Source organism: Phocoena phocoena, chromosome 1 (assembly GCF_963924675.1).
Source record: "Phocoena phocoena chromosome 1, mPhoPho1.1, whole genome shotgun sequence".
Classification (NCBI taxonomy): Eukaryota; Metazoa; Chordata; class Mammalia; order Artiodactyla; family Phocoenidae; genus Phocoena; species Phocoena phocoena.
In genome coordinates, this window is record NC_089219.1 from 112462149 (window position 1) to 112480159 (window position 18011).

The 18011-nt window shown below is 52.5% G+C and overlaps 1 protein-coding gene across 2 annotated transcripts in view; it reads right to left on the reverse strand.

Moving 5' to 3' along the window:
* KCNN3 (potassium calcium-activated channel subfamily N member 3) overlaps nucleotides 1-16585 on the reverse strand; it is a 173057-nt gene extending 156472 nt beyond the window's left edge. Inside the window, exon 1 of one of the 2 annotated variants that reach the window (XM_065872302.1) lies at nucleotides 15366-16585. In XM_065872302.1, coding sequence (XP_065728374.1) covers nucleotides 15366-16259 — 894 coding nt within the window. In that variant the 5' untranslated portion in view covers nucleotides 16260-16585. The remainder of the gene's footprint in view (nucleotides 1-15365) is intronic. The other variant, XM_065872292.1, reaches the window with a different exon arrangement.
* Nucleotides 16586-18011: the final 1426 nt, after the last annotated feature.

Genomic DNA, 18011 nt, shown 5'->3' on the forward strand with positions numbered 1-18011 from the left:
CCTAGGAATAAACCTACTGAAGGAGACAAAAGACCTGTACTCAGAAAACTATAAGACACTGATGAAAGAAATCAAAGATGACACAAACAGATGGAGAGATATACCATGCTCTTGGATTGGAAAAATCAATATTGTGAAAATGACTATACTACCCAAAGCAGTCTACAGATTCAATGCAATCCCTGTCAAATTATCAATGGCATTTTCCACACAACCAGAACAAAAAAAATCTTAAAATTTGTATGGAGACACAAAAGACCCAGAATAGCCAAAGCAGTCTTGAGGGAAAAAAATGGAGCTGGAGGAATCAGACTCCCTGACTTCAGACTATACTACAAAGCTACAGTAATCAAGACAATATGGTACTGGCACAAAAGGAGAAATATAGATCAATGGAACAGGATAGAAAGCTCAGAGTTAAAGCCACATACATATGGTCAACTAATCTATGACAAAGGAGGCAAGGATATACAATGGAGTAAAGACAGTCTCTTCAATAAGTGGTGCTGGGAAAACTGGACAGCTACATGTAAAAGAATGAAATTAGAACACTCTCTAACACCATATACAAAAATAAACTCAAAATGGATTAAAGACCTACATGTAAGGCCAGACACTATCAAACTCTTAGAGGAAAACATAGGAAGAACACTCTATGACATAAATCACAGCAAGATCTTTTTTGACCCACCTCCTAGAGTAATGGAAATAAAAACAAAAATAAACAAATGGGACCTAATGAAACTTAAAAGCTTTGCACAGCAAAGGAAACTAGAAACAGTATGAAAAGACAACACTCAGAATGGGAGAAAATATTTGCAGATGAATCAACGGACAAAGGATTAATCTCCAAAATATATAAACAGCTCATGCAGCTCAATATTAATAAAACAACCCAATCAAAAAATGGGCAGAAAACCTAAGTAGACATTTCTCCAAAGAAAACATACAGATGGTCAAGAGGCACATGAAAGCTGCTCAACATCACTAATCATTAGATAAATGTAAATTAAAACTACAATGGGGGCTTCCCTCATGGCAGAGTGGTTAAGAATCCGCCTGCCAAAGCAGGGGACACGAGTTCAAGCCCTGGTCCAGGAAAATCCCACATGCCGCAGAGCAACTAAGCCCATGCACACCATAACTACTGAGCCTGCGCTCTAGAGCCCACGAGCCACAACTACTGAGCCCACATGCCACAACTAATGAAGCCTGCACGCCTAGAGCCCGTGTTCCGCAACGAGAGAAGCCACCGCAATGAGAAGCCCACACACCACAATGAAGAGTAGCCCCTGCTCACCACAACTAGAGAAAGCCTGCATGCAGCAATGAAGATCCAATGCAGCTAAAAATAAATAAATAAATAAAACTACAGTGAGGTATCACCTCACACTGGTTAGAATGAGTATCATGACAAAATCTACAAACAACAAATGCTGGCAAGGGTGTGGAGAAAAGGGAACCCTCTTGCACTGTTGGTGGGAATGTAAATTGATACAGCCCCTATGGAGAACAGCATGGAGTTTCCTTAAAAAACTAAAAATAGAATTACCATATGACCCAGCAATCCCACTACTGGGCCTATACCCCAAGAAAACCATAATTCAAAAAGACACATGCCCCCTAATGTTCACTGCAGCACTATTTACAATAGCCAGGTCACGGAAGCAACCTAAATGCCCATCGACAGACGAATGGATAAAGAAGATGTGATATATATATACAATGGAATATTACTTAGCCATAAAAAGGAACAAAATTGGGTCATTTGTAGAGATGTGGATGGACCTAGAGGCTGTCATACAGAGTGAAGTAAGTCAGAATGAGAAAAACAAATATCACATATTAACGCATATATGTGGAATCTAGAAAAATGGTACAAATGAACCGGTTTGCAATGCAGAAATAGAGACACAGACGTAGGAAACAAACATATGGACACCAAGGAGGGAAAGCAAGGGTGGTGATGGTGGTGGTGGTGGGATGAATTGGGAGACTGGGATTGACATATATACACTAATATGTATAAAACAGATAACATAAGAACCTGCGGTATAAACAAATAAAATAAAATTCAAAAAATATATATATATGTTCCAGAGGCCAGGGTTTTTTATCTTTTATGGTTTCTTTGTACTATATCTGTGGTGTGTAGAACAATGCTGGCACAAAACAGATGTTCAATAACTATTTATTGAATGAATAAAGTTACGTATTTTTCGGCCTGGCCTCCCTACTCTGCTAGAAATTTCTACAGAGCAGTGCCAGGTATACAGTTGTTGCTTGATATATGACTGGTAGGCTGATCTGGGGGAAAAAAGGCAGCTCAGCTGAGTCATGGCACAGAAGACAAAAGCAAGAACCAAGGGTCCTTGAAGTGGACCCTGTGTCTCCTCCCCTCTGCTGTCCAGGCTCCTCTCACCCCATCTCCAGCAAAGCTACCCATCAGCCCAACAGCAGTGGGTACTTCAGAGGAAGGTACATTTCCTTTCCTTCCTATCGATTTTTATTCTCCCAGTGAGAAGACAAATCTGTTTCCCCTCCACCAGAAAGCCTCGAGCCATGGCTACTGACATTATAGTAATTAAATCCCTGCTGCTAGGAGGGTTCAGGAGCCGAACAGGCCTCATGCCAAGGGCTGGCCTGCAGGGAGGGAGGCTGGCCGGGAGGGTCTGTCTCAGCCATCTCCTGATAGTGAGAAAATCCACTTAGCCACAATGCCTTCATGGGTTTTCACTCCTGGGTAGGAAGATAAAACCTCTCCAGCTGGACTTCCCTGGTGGTGCAGCGGTTGAGAATCTGCCTGCCAATGCAGGGTACACGGGTTTGAGCCCTGGTCTGGGAGGATCCCACATGCTGCAGAGCAACTAAGCCACAGCTACTGAGCCTGCGCTCTAGAGCCCGCAAGCCACAACTACTGAGCCCGTGTGCCACAACTACTGAAGCCCACATGCCTAAAGCCCGTGCTCCACAACAAGAGGAGCCACCTCAATGAGAAGCCCATGCACTGCAACGACAAGTAGCCTCTGCTCGCCATAACTAGAGAAAGCCTGCACCCAGCAACGAAAACCCAATGCAGCCAAAAAATAAACAAAGAAATTTATTTTTTAAAAAAAGAGTGAAAGAAAGCAGAACGTTTTTAAAAAAAAACAAAGCAAAACACCTCTCCAGCCCACCGCCACCGCCACAACGCACCCACCAATCAGCCAAGTGTTCCTTCACTCCGGGCATCACAGCTTTCTTCCCCTTCACTCCTTAATTCCATCTGGTCCTCATGACCCTCATCCCTTAAAATGGCCAGTGGAGAAATTATCATCATCCTCAACCTCACTTCTCCCATTTTCCAGATGACAAAACAGAGGCCCAGAAACCAAGTTTCCTCAATCCTAGTCCAGGGCCTTTCTCCTCACCCACAATCTTTACTGGTGCTCAGCATGGGCCACAATCCATGTCACATGCTTTCCATACAGTGGTGCCTCATTTAATCCTCACAACTGCCCCAGAAGTAGGGTTAGGATTAACCCCCAAGGAAGTAGAATCAAAGCATTGAAGCAACTTACCTAAAGCCACACGTGACAGTCAGGATTCAAACCCAGCTCTGTCATGTGGAAGCCTGTTCTCCTAACGCCAGGCTACGCTGTCATATATAAGAGGCGGGGGGCAGCTGGGAGACATACAAGGGAAGATGAGAGAAGTGAAGGCGAGGTGAACCCGCAGGGAATAGAGGGCGGGGGGGAACGGGCAGAAGGAATGGGAGACTCAGCCAGGTTGGCGGGTCAAATCCAGGACACGTGTGCGGTTTTGTCTCCTATAAAACGCTCATCATACCTGTCAAAACTTGGTCAATGCCTGCCTCCCTGACCAGCCTGTGAACTCCGTATCTTGTTAAGTATTGAACCCCGAGAGCCAACCTGGCACCTGTCGACCCTCATGAGTAGTTATCCACAAAAGACCAAGGGCTTGAGAAGCAAGGCGTGGCGGGGTTCTGGGATAGACGTGGAGTGGGACCAACAGAGGAGAGGGGGGCAGGAGGCACTGGAATGCGCATGAAACGGGATGGGCCCCGGAAGACGCCTGCTGGCCAGGCCGGCAACAGATGATCTGGCCAGGAAGGAGCACAAGGTCAGCGACTCTATCTAGTCCTCTGGGCTTTGGTGACTAAATCTGTGTTTGGAGTTTTCAGATTATACAATGAGAAAATTAACGATAAGAACAGCTGGCACTTCCCCAGCCCTTTACCATGAGCCCAGCGCTGGGTCTTGTCTCATTGGCTCCTCAAGACACACATCCTCATCCCTATTCACAGATCTGGAGACTGAAGCTCATGGAAGTCAACTTTGTCATCTAGGTTGTACAGCCAAGAAGCTGCAGAGCTGGAACAAGAACACCAAAGCATGTCTGTTGACTGATCAGCTGACCCCTCCAGAGCCTGCGGGAGACCATCCTCGGCCCCAGAGCCCAGCCTTCCCTGTCAACGTACCCAGGGCTCATGGAGGTTCAACAGGCTTCTGCATCTAAGCTGAGAGCCTCCCCCCTCCCTCTCCTCCCTCTCCTCCCTGCAGAGCTCAAAGCATCCACTGAGGCTCTGGTAAGGCTAGTGGGACCGTGAGGGTGGCATAAAACTAAAAGGGGTGGGGTGGGCAAGGGGGGAGAGAACAAGAACAGTTTTGGCTTGAAAGAGCCCCAAGCCAGGAGGTGATCTGCAAAATCATGTGTTCAAGCCCCAAGTCCACTACTTCCTGGCTGTGAGACCCTGGGCAAGTCACCTAACCTCTTTGATCCTTGGGTCAGTCATCTGTAAAACAAGGATTGTTGTGAGGATTAGACGAGAAGAGGTGTGTGAAAGCACTAGTTGTAGGCCCTTCATAAATGTTCATTTTCTTCTCCTCCTCCATTTACCCCTTTTTTACACTCCTAAGAGTTGCTTTGGAGTCATTTTTATGGAAGGGGAAAGAAGTATCTATTTTGTGAGAGAGGCACGTTCTGCCAAGCTGCTGAGGACAGGAGCATGAGAGATGGTCCCCTCCACCCAAGAGGAAACCCTCATGACTCAACCTCCATCCTGGACTTGCTCTTCACTCACATCAATTTCATTTCATTCTTGAGGGATCTTTCCATCACTGGCACACAGCGTGGACCAGTCTGGTGTCTTGTGCCAAAATGTCCTCCCACCCAGCTCCGCATCATTACTACCCCAGGAGCAGCGGAGAGCATCTTGGCAGAGCTGAACGCCCGGTCCAGCCCAGAGCAAGAGAGGCAGGGAGTCATGGGCCCAGCTCTAAGGGTTTCTACAAACCCATAGCCACCGAACTCTCAAAAGAAATAGCATGACACAGCCTGCCACGGACCAGCGTGGACCAAAGAGCCCCCGGGGGCCAGGTCTGTGCCTAATTGAATCCTCCACCTCCACCCTCAGCAAAAGGAATTATAATCCCACTTTCCAAAAAAGGGGTCACTGCTCAAGGCCATACAGCTCAATAGCACATGTCCAGGATTAGAATCCAGGTCTGTGTTGAAAGTCTGAGCTCTTTTAGGAAGAGGCAGAGAAAAACACATTTCATTGAGGAGAGAACCCTATAGCTGACTCACAACCTTAAGGGCACAGACCTTTGCACTCCTGGAACCTAGACTGGGGCCTGCCACATAGCAGGTGCTCAGTGGGACTAAAACCCAGAATTCCTGGATTCTAGCTGCACCCTTGCCACTCACAATGCTGAGTGGCCTTGGACAAGTCACATAACTTCTCTGGGTCTTGGGATCCTGTAAAGAGGAAGATGGTCTCTGCCCTGCCTTCCTCATTGAGGTGGGAGGCCTGTACAGGGGCTATGTCACCCAGGCTGGCACACCTGGTGGGCCCATGGAGCTTGGCCATTCAGGGAGGTATGGTACCACACCAGGCCAGATATGCCAGCAGCTGCCCCTGGAGGAGGCCTCCCCTGGGTCAACCCACCAATGCCATCCAGCTCTGAGCCCCTCCAAAGGCAGCAGCCCAACCCACAGCAACATGCCCTGCCCAAGCCCTCATCCTAGAGGAAGGTGACGTCACCCATGTCTGTGGCTCCGGGCATTCCCACATGTGGGAGCTATTCGGGGACTGACTGAGCAAGCCAACATCCTACCCGATGGAAGCCAGAAGAGAGAGAAAATGGCTAAGCCCCAATTTGTTAAAATCAGAAATCTTAAAAGGGAGAAAAGGCTGTGCAAAAATCCCTGCTGGTGGAACCTTGCGAGGATGCAGGCAGGTGCCAACTCAGGCAAAGGCGCTAAGAAGAACTGCCATTTGTTGGCAGCCTGGGATGTGCCAGCCACTGGGCTGGCCACTTACCCAACCATTATCACGTTTAGTACTCACCAGGCTGGTGAATGCCACCCTCTCCATTTACAGATGGGGAAACTGAGGCTCAGAGACTTTGAGTCACTGGCCTTATGGTCACCCAGCAGCACGGGGCTGGGCCAGAATTAGCCCCCAGCGCAGTCTCTTCCCCACTCCCCACGGTCAGCCAGCACATCACCTGTCTCCTCCCCCTCCCTGTCTGTGGGATGGTCCTGGCCAAGACCCCCAGCTTGCTGGGCTTCTCCATGTATCAGCTCAAGCTAAACATCAATGATTCTGAAGATGTTGGCTGGCAGGCCTGGTGCCCATGAGCTCTGAGGGGCAGGTACCAGCCCATTCAGCCCCCATGGGAGCATCCTGTAAGACAGCTTTTCTGTTCATTTGACACTGAGCACAATGCCTGTCCTTTAAGAAAAATGCCCAACAAGCTGACTCAAAAATAACAGATGCCAATTTGCATATTATTTCACACATCATTTGCATGTTGTTCATTTAGTGTTATCACGGCTCTGCTCAGAATACAACTCTGGTTACCTTACAACCAGGCCTTGGGGAAAAAAAAATGGCCTCCACGCAGGGCAAGCCCTGATCCCCTGGTACATCCCTCCCCAACCCAGCTGCTCTTTATGCTCCTTGGCGCCTGGTTGGGAGAGTTAACACCTGCCAGCGCAGCAAGGATAGGGAGAACCTTGATTCACGAGCCCTCACAACCTTTTGAATTCAAGACAGTACCCCATCGCAAGTCTTGAAGGAAAAATTATGTTCTCTTGAAGACATGTCAGGAAAGCCTTAGCAGTCTTTGCTTGCCCAGTTCTGTCCCAGGAAGGCCTCCCGGCTGGCCCTCCCGCTGTCATCCGTGCTCTCAGCCTCATTCTGCCTGGTCATCGTGTGTCCCCCTGACCTTCCTCCGGGCCTCCTGGCCTGGCTCCCTGGGCTTATTTTTGTCTTCTCTCCACCTGTCCGATTTGCAGGTCCACACCCAACGAGCTGTGCCCAGGCCACAGATTGCTGACGCTGAGTGTAGAATAACTGGGTCCCATGAGGTAAGAAGGCTCCAGAAGCCCAGGCCAGGCCACCACTGCAGCCCCACCTTCCAGGGAGCAGTCTGCTTCCCTCTTACTTGTGCAGACACACCCACAAGGACCCAGGCAGAAACAGGACCAAGGGTAAAGCCATTTGATTTTAGGAGAAAGGGGGCATGTTCCACACGTGTTCGCCTCTTCCAGAGCCCCTTTCTACAGCCACCTTTGTGGAGGGTGACACATGCAGCTGCGCCCTCCACGGCTCTCTGGGGGACTCAGGGCTAACAGCATCATCTTCTAAGCACTGCTCTCACAAAAGCAACAGCTGATGGGCTCAGTGTGTGCCCAGCTCTGCCCTGGGTGCTATGCTGTAGGCAGGGGCTGCGATTCGCTCTGAACATCTGAGAAACAGGCTCCAGGTTCAGGAAACTCCCTGAGAACCCCCCCTTAGGATGCTGCCGAGTCTGGATGCGAACCCAGAGCCCACGGCTGCAACTGCCATGCCAGGCCACCTCTGCCAATCAGTATTGCCTCTGAAAAAAGAAGAGCAGCAGAAAAGAAGGGTCTGAGGGTGCAGAACTCTAGGAAGAACTCTAGGAAGAACTCTAGGAAGAACTCTGAGCCCCTGGCAATTACAGTTATCAACTAAATATTAAATCCCAGGCTTCCCTTTCCTCCCTACCTGTCCCTGTAGATACCACATGGCGGGAACTCCAAGCTGCCCCTGCTCCATTCCCTACTCACTCTGCACCCCGTACCCTGGCTGCCAACGTTCTCACTCTCAGAAAGGCCCCCTGCACATGACCCTGCCATCTTGGTCTGTCTAACCCTTCGGGGGCCACCCCACCTCCTACAGGGAGCCTCCCAAACATCCCGAATGACTGCCTGCTTCCTCAGAGCTCCCAACACCACTGCAGCCCAGCCTGGATGGACGGTGCCTGGGTGCAGGCCCGACGCCCCTTGAGAACAGGAGTTGGAGGACCGTGGCTTGCTGTCTTGGTGATGGAACAGCAACAAATATATGTTTGATGGAATCAGAAAGCTTTGGAGCAGGAAGGGAGTTCAGCATCAGAGTCCAGCCCTCATTTTTAAACTAGAGAAACAGAGACCCAGAGAAGTGAAGGGACTTGACAAAGGCCATACAACAAGTCAGAAGCAAGAGGTGGAGGCACCTCCTGAGGGCTCCTTCAAAGCAGAGACAGGCCTTTCTTTAACATTAACTGCCGCTGACAGAGCTAAACAAAGCCTCATGCCGGGGAAGTAGGAAACTGGGACTCAAGGATGCGGAAGAAAGTTCTAGAAGCAGGGATGGAGCAGCCCTTGAAGGTTCCCTCACTCAAATCCCCAGCAGAGGTTTCTGGTGGGATTTGGAACAGAGAGACGAGCAAGGCACTGGGGACCTGAGCGTGCATTCTAGAACCATCTCTCCTCACATGGGCACCAGGAGTAGCCACTCAACCCCTCTGCAGCTCAGTTTTCTCATCTGTGAGATACTCTGACTGTAATGACTCCCAGGCCGAGGTGGGGACCCTGAGGAGAAACAAACATGGAAATACCTTGGATGTGAGATGCTGAGCCCACGCGGGTCACCCCAATAAGTAGCCCTGCAGCCAGTGCTGGAAAGGGGAGAGGAGGGCGACAGGAAGCTCACAGGAGGACCAAGAGGCCAGGGAGCCGTGCGTGGAAGTGTCCCGGCCTGCTGGCTCTCGAGGGTGGAGGGGAGCCCATCGGGGCTGCGTGAGGAGCCCTCCCAGTCCAGGCCTTCGCAGGGAGGGGTCTAATTCCACACCTTCCACCCTTTCAGCTTTGCCAGCATCACTCTGGGGCAGTATTACCAGGCCTCCAGGTGAGGAGGCATCCCAATGACAGAGAGTGGGCCTGTCCACATCTCAGCCTGGACCCAGGCTGCACCCAGGGCCCCACCCCCTTGCCCTGGCCACCCCCCAGGACACTGTCTCCTCTGGGTACCTGCACTGGCATCTCCCACCCTCCATCAAGCCGCTTCCTGCCTATCTCTCGGTAAAGCTCATCCCATCCCAACATTTCGCATCAAGGCTCTCATGCCCATAAACCTTGATTTGTCTCTTTAGAATGATAAGCAATTTCTCCAGCAGCAGCAGGCAAGGAAAAAGGCCTAAACTTGGGAGTCCAATGGGCCTGGGTTCTTATTCCAGCGCCGCCACCCACTAGCAGTGTCAGCTTGGCCTCATGACTTCATCTACAAAGGGTGCCGTGACCACCCCCTACCTCGAGGACTCTCGAGGATAAAGCCGGCCCAGTGAGGCACAAATGGTCCCCTCCTCCCCCACCCCATCACCCAGCAGCATTCGTGGCCCATGCAGTGCCAGGCCCAGAGATGAAGCAGGGTGGTCCCTGCCCCCAGCTCCCCCTCCCTCCTTGCTCTCGGAGCCCAGCTGAGCTCCTGGGGCTGGAATGACAGGGTCGGGGGAGGGGGCACCCAAAAACCCATCAGCCTCCTCCAGATTTTCCTTATCAGAAAAAAAGGCCCTAGAATTTTCCTCCCCAAAGCTCCCGAGAACAGTGTGCAGTCTTAGAATCATTATTTAAAGAGGAATAGGAGGCTTTCTTCTTTCTCTCTGTGCCTTTGGGGTTTTGAAAGAAAGAGAAGAGAAACAGCTACGAATGAATGAACGTGCTGGTCTGCCTACCACTGAGCTGAGGAAGGCGGTGTTTCATCAATATACAGCCGCCCTCCACAACCCCTTCCTCTCTCTCTCCCTCTCTCTCCCTCTCTCTCCCTCTCTCTCTAGTACACACTCATTTTCTCCCCCAAATGTGCTTTACAAATAACTGCAACAAAACCAAACCTTTCAGTTCTGATTTTACATCTCTCTCCCAGCCTCAGCTTCACCACAGAGGTTACTCCAATTGCTTTTCATTTTGTTTTTCTTTACCTTATATTTTTTAGAGCAGATCTTTGGACCCTGGCCTCACAAATCCCCCTTCCTGCAAGCTCAATAAGGGAAATACAAGGCCATCCACCAGCTCTCTAATTAGCCTGTGTAGCCGATAAATGCCCTAGCAATGATGCCAGGGCCGGAGCAGCAGGGAGCACTGCCCATGGGGAAGGGAAGTCCGGATGTATTATGAAGTCTTTTCCCCGGGACAGTTATAAATAGTGTCATGACATGCAAAGGAGAAGCATATATAAAAGTTATCTGTCCCTTCTGTGGGTTACAAAGGTTTGACTCATTTGCAGACTGTCCACAAAGGTTATAAATAGAGTCGTCACTACCCTGGGTGGGAGAAGGGGCTCGTTTTCACGCTCCCAGAGTCTCTCTTGCCCTCCTTGGGCCAAGACGCTGGGTGTGATGATAAAATGTATGCCTGGGACCTTGGTGACTGGCTCCCAGGCTCCTACCTCTAGCCAATCGCTTATAAAGAGTCTCCTGCCTTCTGCAACCCGGTCCTGCAGGTCATCCCACAGGGAGGCTCCATGCAGAGGAGTCTGACCTATTCCTACTTTCCCAGCATGCTTGAAATCACAGACACGAGTGCCCCGAGGCATCTGCTCCCAATCATCAGGACATCCCCCCACAGTCACCCTCCTACCCCAAAGCGGCTCCTGGGTCTGGCAGGAGGTGTAGACAATTCACCCAGCAGAGCCCCGGCTGCTGCTCTGCCCTTCTGCAGAGAAGACCTCCATGACAGGGAGGGCAGGGAAACAGAAGAGCTGGGACTGGTGAGCCCACTCAATCATTCAGGCTGGAAGCTGGGGGTGGACCTCTGTGAGGTCAGCAAAGAGATACAAGTTGGCCCTAAGGGGCCCCACTCTCTTGGAAGAGCGAATGGCCGGGAGACCGAGCTCCCCAGGGCATACAGAGAAGGCTGCCCTTTTCAGGGTGGCCTCCCACGAGGGGGCCTGAAGAAAGGAAGCCACGCATGGAGTAGACAGGGAAGCCCCAGCATATCCACTCCTCCACCCACGGCCCGGGTGACCCCAGCAACAAGGCCCCTCGGGGGAGCTGGAAGAGCGGAGGGGCAGGAAGTTGGTGGGGAGGGCAGGAGTGGGGCACAAGAGGGGCAGAGGATGGGCTCTACCTGGGCAGCGAAACTCAGACAGATTGTGAGGCCGGAGGTGGTTAAGTGGTTTGAGGTTGTGCAAAATTGGTGGAGACAGAGAACCACCTTGCTGCTGTCCCAGCATTTCCCAGCCTCCCCTGGGCTGACCCCACAGCCCGATGCCCAAGGTTCCTGAGAAATAAGGCCCACCAATGACTTGCCAGCTGGATGGAGGCACCAGCTCAGGCAGGATGGCAAGGTGGGGAGGGGGCATCCACAGAGTCCCCAGCTCTCTCTGGACTCAAGTGGAAAGAGCACAGCAGGCAGTGTAAGACCACAAAGTGGGTGTGCCTCAAACCAGCTCTGGAAGAAAATTAAGCATGCCAAGAAAGACTCCCCAAATCCTCATTCCTTAATCCTGACCAGCACTAATGTAGTAGAGACAATGCCACTAAGATTCCTCAACAGGACCTCTAGACCTGGCCTACGATGGTGGCTAAGGCCTCAAGGGTAAATCCACCCATAAGGAAAACACCTGGATGCTCATTCGGTTCGGGGATAACCCAGTAGCATCAGAAGCCACAGCCTTGGCGTGATCACAAACAGCTCTCCTCTTACCGCAGCCCATCTTCCTTCCCCATCATCACCTGAGGCTTGTGAGAGCAGAGCCAAGGACCATTCCGTCCTGATTTCTCACCTCCTCAGGCTGGCTCCCTTTTGCATTAACTGACTATGCTCAGGGGTCATGCCATTTTCCTTCTCAAGAGAGCCAGGCCTGCATGGTGAATTCCTCCCCCAGTAACAGATATCAGCCAAGGACAGGCAAACAGGAAGGCCACAGCCCCGTGGAAAAGAGCAGAGAACTTCTGAAAGCAGCAGCTCAAGCACAAGGTTAGCAGTCTTCCTCATTTGGGGAAAAGAAAGTGTGTCCCTCTCCCCAGGGCCTTTGAGTGGGAACTGCCACCATCAGTGCAGAATAACCCAGTCTGGGTGGGGTGCCTGAGGCCACCCTGTCCACCCTCCTGCTTCCAGACCAGTTAGCAAAGCCAACCAGACACAGAGAGTTCTCCAGCAAAAGAGGCTGTTACCCATCCCTCCCCAGGGTCCACTGAACATCTGAGTTCCCCCAGCTGTTGATTCTTCATTCTGAGCTAAACCCTCTTGTCACAACAGAGTCCGTTTTCTCTGCAAGGCTGGAGAACAAATGTTCACCTCCCCTACAACAGACCCATGCCATAGGTGGTTTCCAGTCAGAAGACCCAGCCCCATCTCAGAACTTCTCCCCTCCGAGATACAACTTCTCGCTCCACTGACAAGTCTTAGCTCCCAAGCTATCAAGGCCCCAACTAATTCTGGAGCCAGAGTTAGATAACAGAGGAAAAAGACATCTCTTTTCCTCTCATCTTCATCATTAATAACAATAACAGTAGGCCCTGTATGGAGCGCCTTACACTAATTCACTCTCCCCACTTGACAGCTGCAGAGACAGGCTCAGAGAAGCTACATGGCTTGTCCAAGATCACACACTGGAGGTGGCAGAGCTAGGATTCAAACTTTGGTCTGCTTCTTTAAAACAATCCTATTTGCCCCCAGGAGGAGAGGGAATAGCTACCTTATCCCCTCCTGGGTCCACAGGGCCTGCCACAGACACCCAGAAAATACTTGTTCCAATAATGACTCAGTGCCTGGATGGATAGAGGATGGAAGGGCTGGTGAGCGGGTGAGCCCTGCTCATCACAACCGATACCGACCCCAAGGTGCACAGGAGGTGGCCACCTCACGAGCTGAGGCAGGCAGGACTTCCCGGGTTGCTGCCCCCTCCATTCTTCCATCAGCCAGAGGGTCATCAATTTAAAATTAGGCAAAGCCCACCCCTTGGATCACCTCACCCTTCCTTTGTGCCAGAGTCTGCTGTCTCCGGCTCTGGGAAAGCCCCTTTCCCTGAATACTCCATCAGGGAGGCACCTGCTCTAGCAGCAACCCTCCTGCCCCATTAAAACAAATGTGCACAGACCAATCCCATGCTGGGAGCTGCCTCTAGGAAGGGCCATTCCCCTAAGAGCTCTGACCACAGGGTTCACTAAAAGAGAGGGTGCTCGTCTTGCCCCTTCTCCCCACCCCTCCAGTACTTGGGCCTTCATCAGCTTCCCCCAGCAAGGGCTCCTGGTCCCCAGGGGGTGCCTGGAGGGAGCCGGGATTGTGCCCAGGGCAGCTGCCAGGCCTGCCAAGGCTAGCAGCCCCCTCTCCTGGAGCGCCCAGTGGGAGAAGGCAGCGAGCAGAAGGACCCGCAGATTCAGAGGCTCATTACAGGGAATGACTAAGTGAGCTACGATTCCCGGGGAAACCCCACTCGCTCCGGCTCACTGAGGGGCTCAAATCCTTGAGCCGTTTAGACGAAGGCAGCTTCCAGGAGCTGCCTGCCCGGGGCTGGGGCAGTCCTCTCTGAGCAGCCAGGTCCCTGGGGGACCCTCCACCTGGAAGTCTTGATTCTGGTTATTCAGGTCATCTGACAGGTCTGCCCCACCCCTTTCCAGAGCAGGCAAATCTGCCCATCCTCTGCTCCAGCTAGTGAGAGGGGAAATCCGATCAGCACCTCCTAGGTTTTTGTGGCTGGATTTCAACAAGGAATGTGACAGTCTCGCAGCAGCTGTGCCCAGCCTGAAACAAGCTCTATTTGAAACCTCCAACAGCTGAACCCCTCCCAGCTACCCGCTGCCCAAAATGACAAATAAGTAGAGAAATCCAAACAACAAGCAAGCCTGCACACACACACACACACACCAACAAATTGGGGGTGAAGGGTAGAGTGGGAAAAAAATCCACTTGCCCAGTGACTCCCCAGGTCTCCAAGCCTTCAAGCTCGCAGCAGGAGGGCTCCCAGCAAGCAGAGCTTTGACAGAAACCCACCTTCCTCAAGCCCCACTCACTTGGAGAACGCGATTTCCAAGCCCACTTGGGGAGGGAAACCCCCTCCTCCGTCTTGGGACTGGACAGAGACTGGGGCAGTGGGGCCAGCTCCCCCGCTAAAGCCGTGCCGCCGTTCTCCATCGGGGCGCGCACTCACACGCTCATCCGTATTTATCCCGAGAAGAAGGAGTTGGGGTGGGAGGGGAGAACTGGGGCTGAGCCGGGGGCATGAGCTCTCGGGGACTCCCAGGAAGCCCTGTCATCCCATCCGAAGAAGAGGCACTCCCCCCCACCACCCCAGCTGATGCCAAGGCGGCGCCCATCTGCTCTGCCCGGGTAACACCTGTAGCCATTTTTATCAGGGGATGTTTACAAGGCAGCAGCAGGTTTATTCTGAGTCCTCTTTCCTGAGAGAAAAGACCGCTGATTTCCTCCGCCTACATTTTTACCCCATGCCGCCAGGAGACTCAAGTCACGGGTGCTTTTCTATTTTGCCCTAAGTCTCTCAGGGATGAGGAGGGAAACAGAAACTTGGGAAGAGAGAGAGAGAAGACAGAGAGAGAAGGCACTGGCATGGAATCCCCACCCCCCCCCACCCAGACATTTATTTCTTTTTTATCCTCGGGAAAATGGAGTGGAGCAGGGAGGGGAGGAGAGGAGGGGAAGTCACAGGAACTGGCAAGCACATCAAGGCAGAGTGTAATTAATTGGTGCGTTAAGCTGCTAGGTTATGCTTTAGTACGAGTGAGCCAGGAGGAAAGATGATTTCTCAGAAGGGATTCTTTAATCCTCCCTAACACAGAGTCTACAAATTAGACACAGTGTGTGGGGATGTCCCTCCTCCCAAGGAAGCAAGGAATGAATTCTCCGGGATTAAGCAGGAAAACCATGGGAAGTTAGAGTGTTCCATATAACTGAGCAAACGCCTCTCCCCAGCACCACCATCTCTCTCTCTCCCCCAATCTCTCTCTCTCTCTCTCCGCGCCCCCCCCAACTCGGCGCGCTCTCTCTCTCCCTCTCTCTCTTGCTACCTACATATTCCTTTTGTTCAAGGTATAAAGAGAAACTGCAGCCCCTACCTTTGAGTACAAACCCCAAGAGAGCTCGGTCTCTATCACCATAACAACAATTCCAAACATCCCAAAAATCAGAGCATAGTCACTCAGTCGCTTCCTCTTTTCAAACAGGGCCCTCCTGTGTCCCAGCTTATAGCCAATGTTTTGGTTTTTCCGCTTGTTGGCTTTGGGGAAGGTGGTGCTGCTGGCGGTGGCGCCGGCGTGCTGGTGGTTGTGGGCAGCATTGGGGTGATGGAGCAGGGTCTGGTGGGCATGGTTGTCCTCCCGGGAGGAGATGACGATCTCCGGGGGGTTGCTGGGGCTGAAGAGCTGGAGGGGCTGGCCCTCGGGCTCAGCCTCGATGAGGTTCCTCCCGGAGGCGCTGAGCCGGCTGAGGGGCTTCATGACCCCACCGCTGTACTTGCAGGAGCTCATGGCTATCTCTGTGAAGGGGTTGCTGTCCCGCCGGTGCACCAGGGGGCTGGCCTGCCGGTGCCGGCCTCCTCCACCAGGCCCACTTGTGGCTGTGGAAGTTGGAGAGTGGCCAAGCAAGTGGTCATTGAGATTGAGCTGGCTGCCTTGCCTGGAGGAAGGGTGGAGGATGGCGGTGGAGTTGGATGAAGGGGGGCCCCTGAAAGCAGTGGGAGAGGAGTGTAGCAGGCCGGGGTGGATGGGCTGGCTCTGGAGTTGGGCGAGCTGAGACAGGGGATGCGGCTGCTGCTGCTGCTGCTGCTGAAGCTGCGGAGGCTGAGGCTGCAACGGGGGTCCTGGGGGCTGCTGGGGGGCTGCTGGTGGTGCTGGTGGCGGCGGCGGCGGCGGCTGCTGCTGCTGCTCATCCCCGGAGGATGGACAGGGGCACTTGGGGTCTTCATCCAGGTCCCCCACCCCGGAGTCATGGAAGTGCCCAGAAGTGTCCATCTTGGGGCCTGGCTGGATTCCCTGCAGCACAACTCCCCACCCCAAAGCCACCCTCGTTCCAAAGATGTCCTCAAAGGAAGCCAGGCATCCAAGCTCCCCCACCAGAGTGTCTTGGCTCCAGTCCTCTCTCTTTGGCTTGCTCCGGTTTTCTGGGGCTGCCTGGAGTCCAGACGCTGCCACTCAAGAATGCATTGTACTGGGCAGGGAGGGAGGGCAGGAGGGGAGCTTGGAGAAAGATGAAGAAGGGGGAAAAAGAACTCTGTCTCAGGAGGTGGTCCTCTAGGAGCGTGTGAGTCCAGGTTCAGCTTCACTCCTCGCTGGCTCAATAGCTTTGCTCTCCTCCTCCTGCCACTGTTATAGGGTAAGCCAAGCCCACTTATTAGCAGCCGGTCTCATTGGCTTGTCTTAACTCTCCAACCACCTCCTAACTCCGCCCCCCGCATAGGCTCCTCCCCGAAGGAGGGGCCTGCCGCGCTCCGCTCCCAGCCCCAGTGGCAGCGCAGCGAAGGCTGGGAAATGTAGTTTCCGCTCCCCACCCGGGAGCTGAGCAGCTGCCCTCTTTCCTCTGACAGGTATGGCAGAAAGCCGTCAGCGCACGGCGATAGGGGATGTACGCGCACGCGGGGCGGTGGCGAGGAGGAGCAGAGGTCCTCCTAAGGAGGGGAGCTGTGCATCCTGATGCGGGGGCAAGAAGCAGGAAGACAGTTATTAATGGTCAGGGTTTGCGATAGGTTGTTTCACACATATTATCCAGCTACATCCTCCAAATACGCAAGGAGGTGGGCATCGTGTTCCCATTTCACAAATTGATGCTCAGAGATTACTGAGTAACGACTTCAAGGTCACAGAAGCAGAGGGAACCCACATCCTCCTGACCCCAGGTAAATACTGAACTGCCTGCAATATGTGTGCAGGAGCATCTGTTATTTCTAAGCCTCACATCAACCCTATGAAAATGATGTCATCCTTCTGCTTTTACAGATGAAACCCGTTTTTTAAAAAATCACTCAAGCACAGATAAACAGCTTGCCAGATGTTACCCCGTTTGTAATTAAGGATGCTAGAATTCGAACTCAGCTCAGTCTGACCCCACAGCTCCTATACCATCTCCCAGGATGCCTGTCCACTGTGATGCTCAGTGCACAGTGGTTGCTCCATAAATATTGCTCAAATGAGGGGTGGAAAGAGCCAGAGAGAAGCTGTGGAGGAAGAACTGGCCTCCCCAAAGCAGGATGTGTGAAATGGACTATGGCTGCAGCTGGACTTGGAGTCATGGGAAGGTCTGGAAGGAAGACTGAAAGCCCCCGTGGTCGCTCCCCACCTGATCTGTCCCATGGAGTTCTGAGAGTCAGAGCTGGGAACAGCTGCTGGCTTCCCAGGTTCAGAACCATCATCAAGTATTTATTAAGCTCCCACTGTGTGCAAAGGGAGTTCCAAAAAGATGGGACCCAGCTGAATTCATTTCCACTTCTAACGGCAGCCGACTTAGGGATCAGTGAAGAAGGGGCCATTATGGGATTCCCCAAGCACACCTGGGGTTTCAGGAGGGAGGCATCTTCCTGCCTGGCTCTTGCTTCCCCCATCACCCCTTGGCCTCTGTCCAGCTGCTTCTCTGGTAGGAAGGGGGAAGAGGAGGAGAGCCATGCATGCACACACGCACACAGATACACGTATGCAGGTGCACCTATATACATAGGTGTGCACTCACTGGCCCTCAAACACGTACACACACACACACACACACACACACAT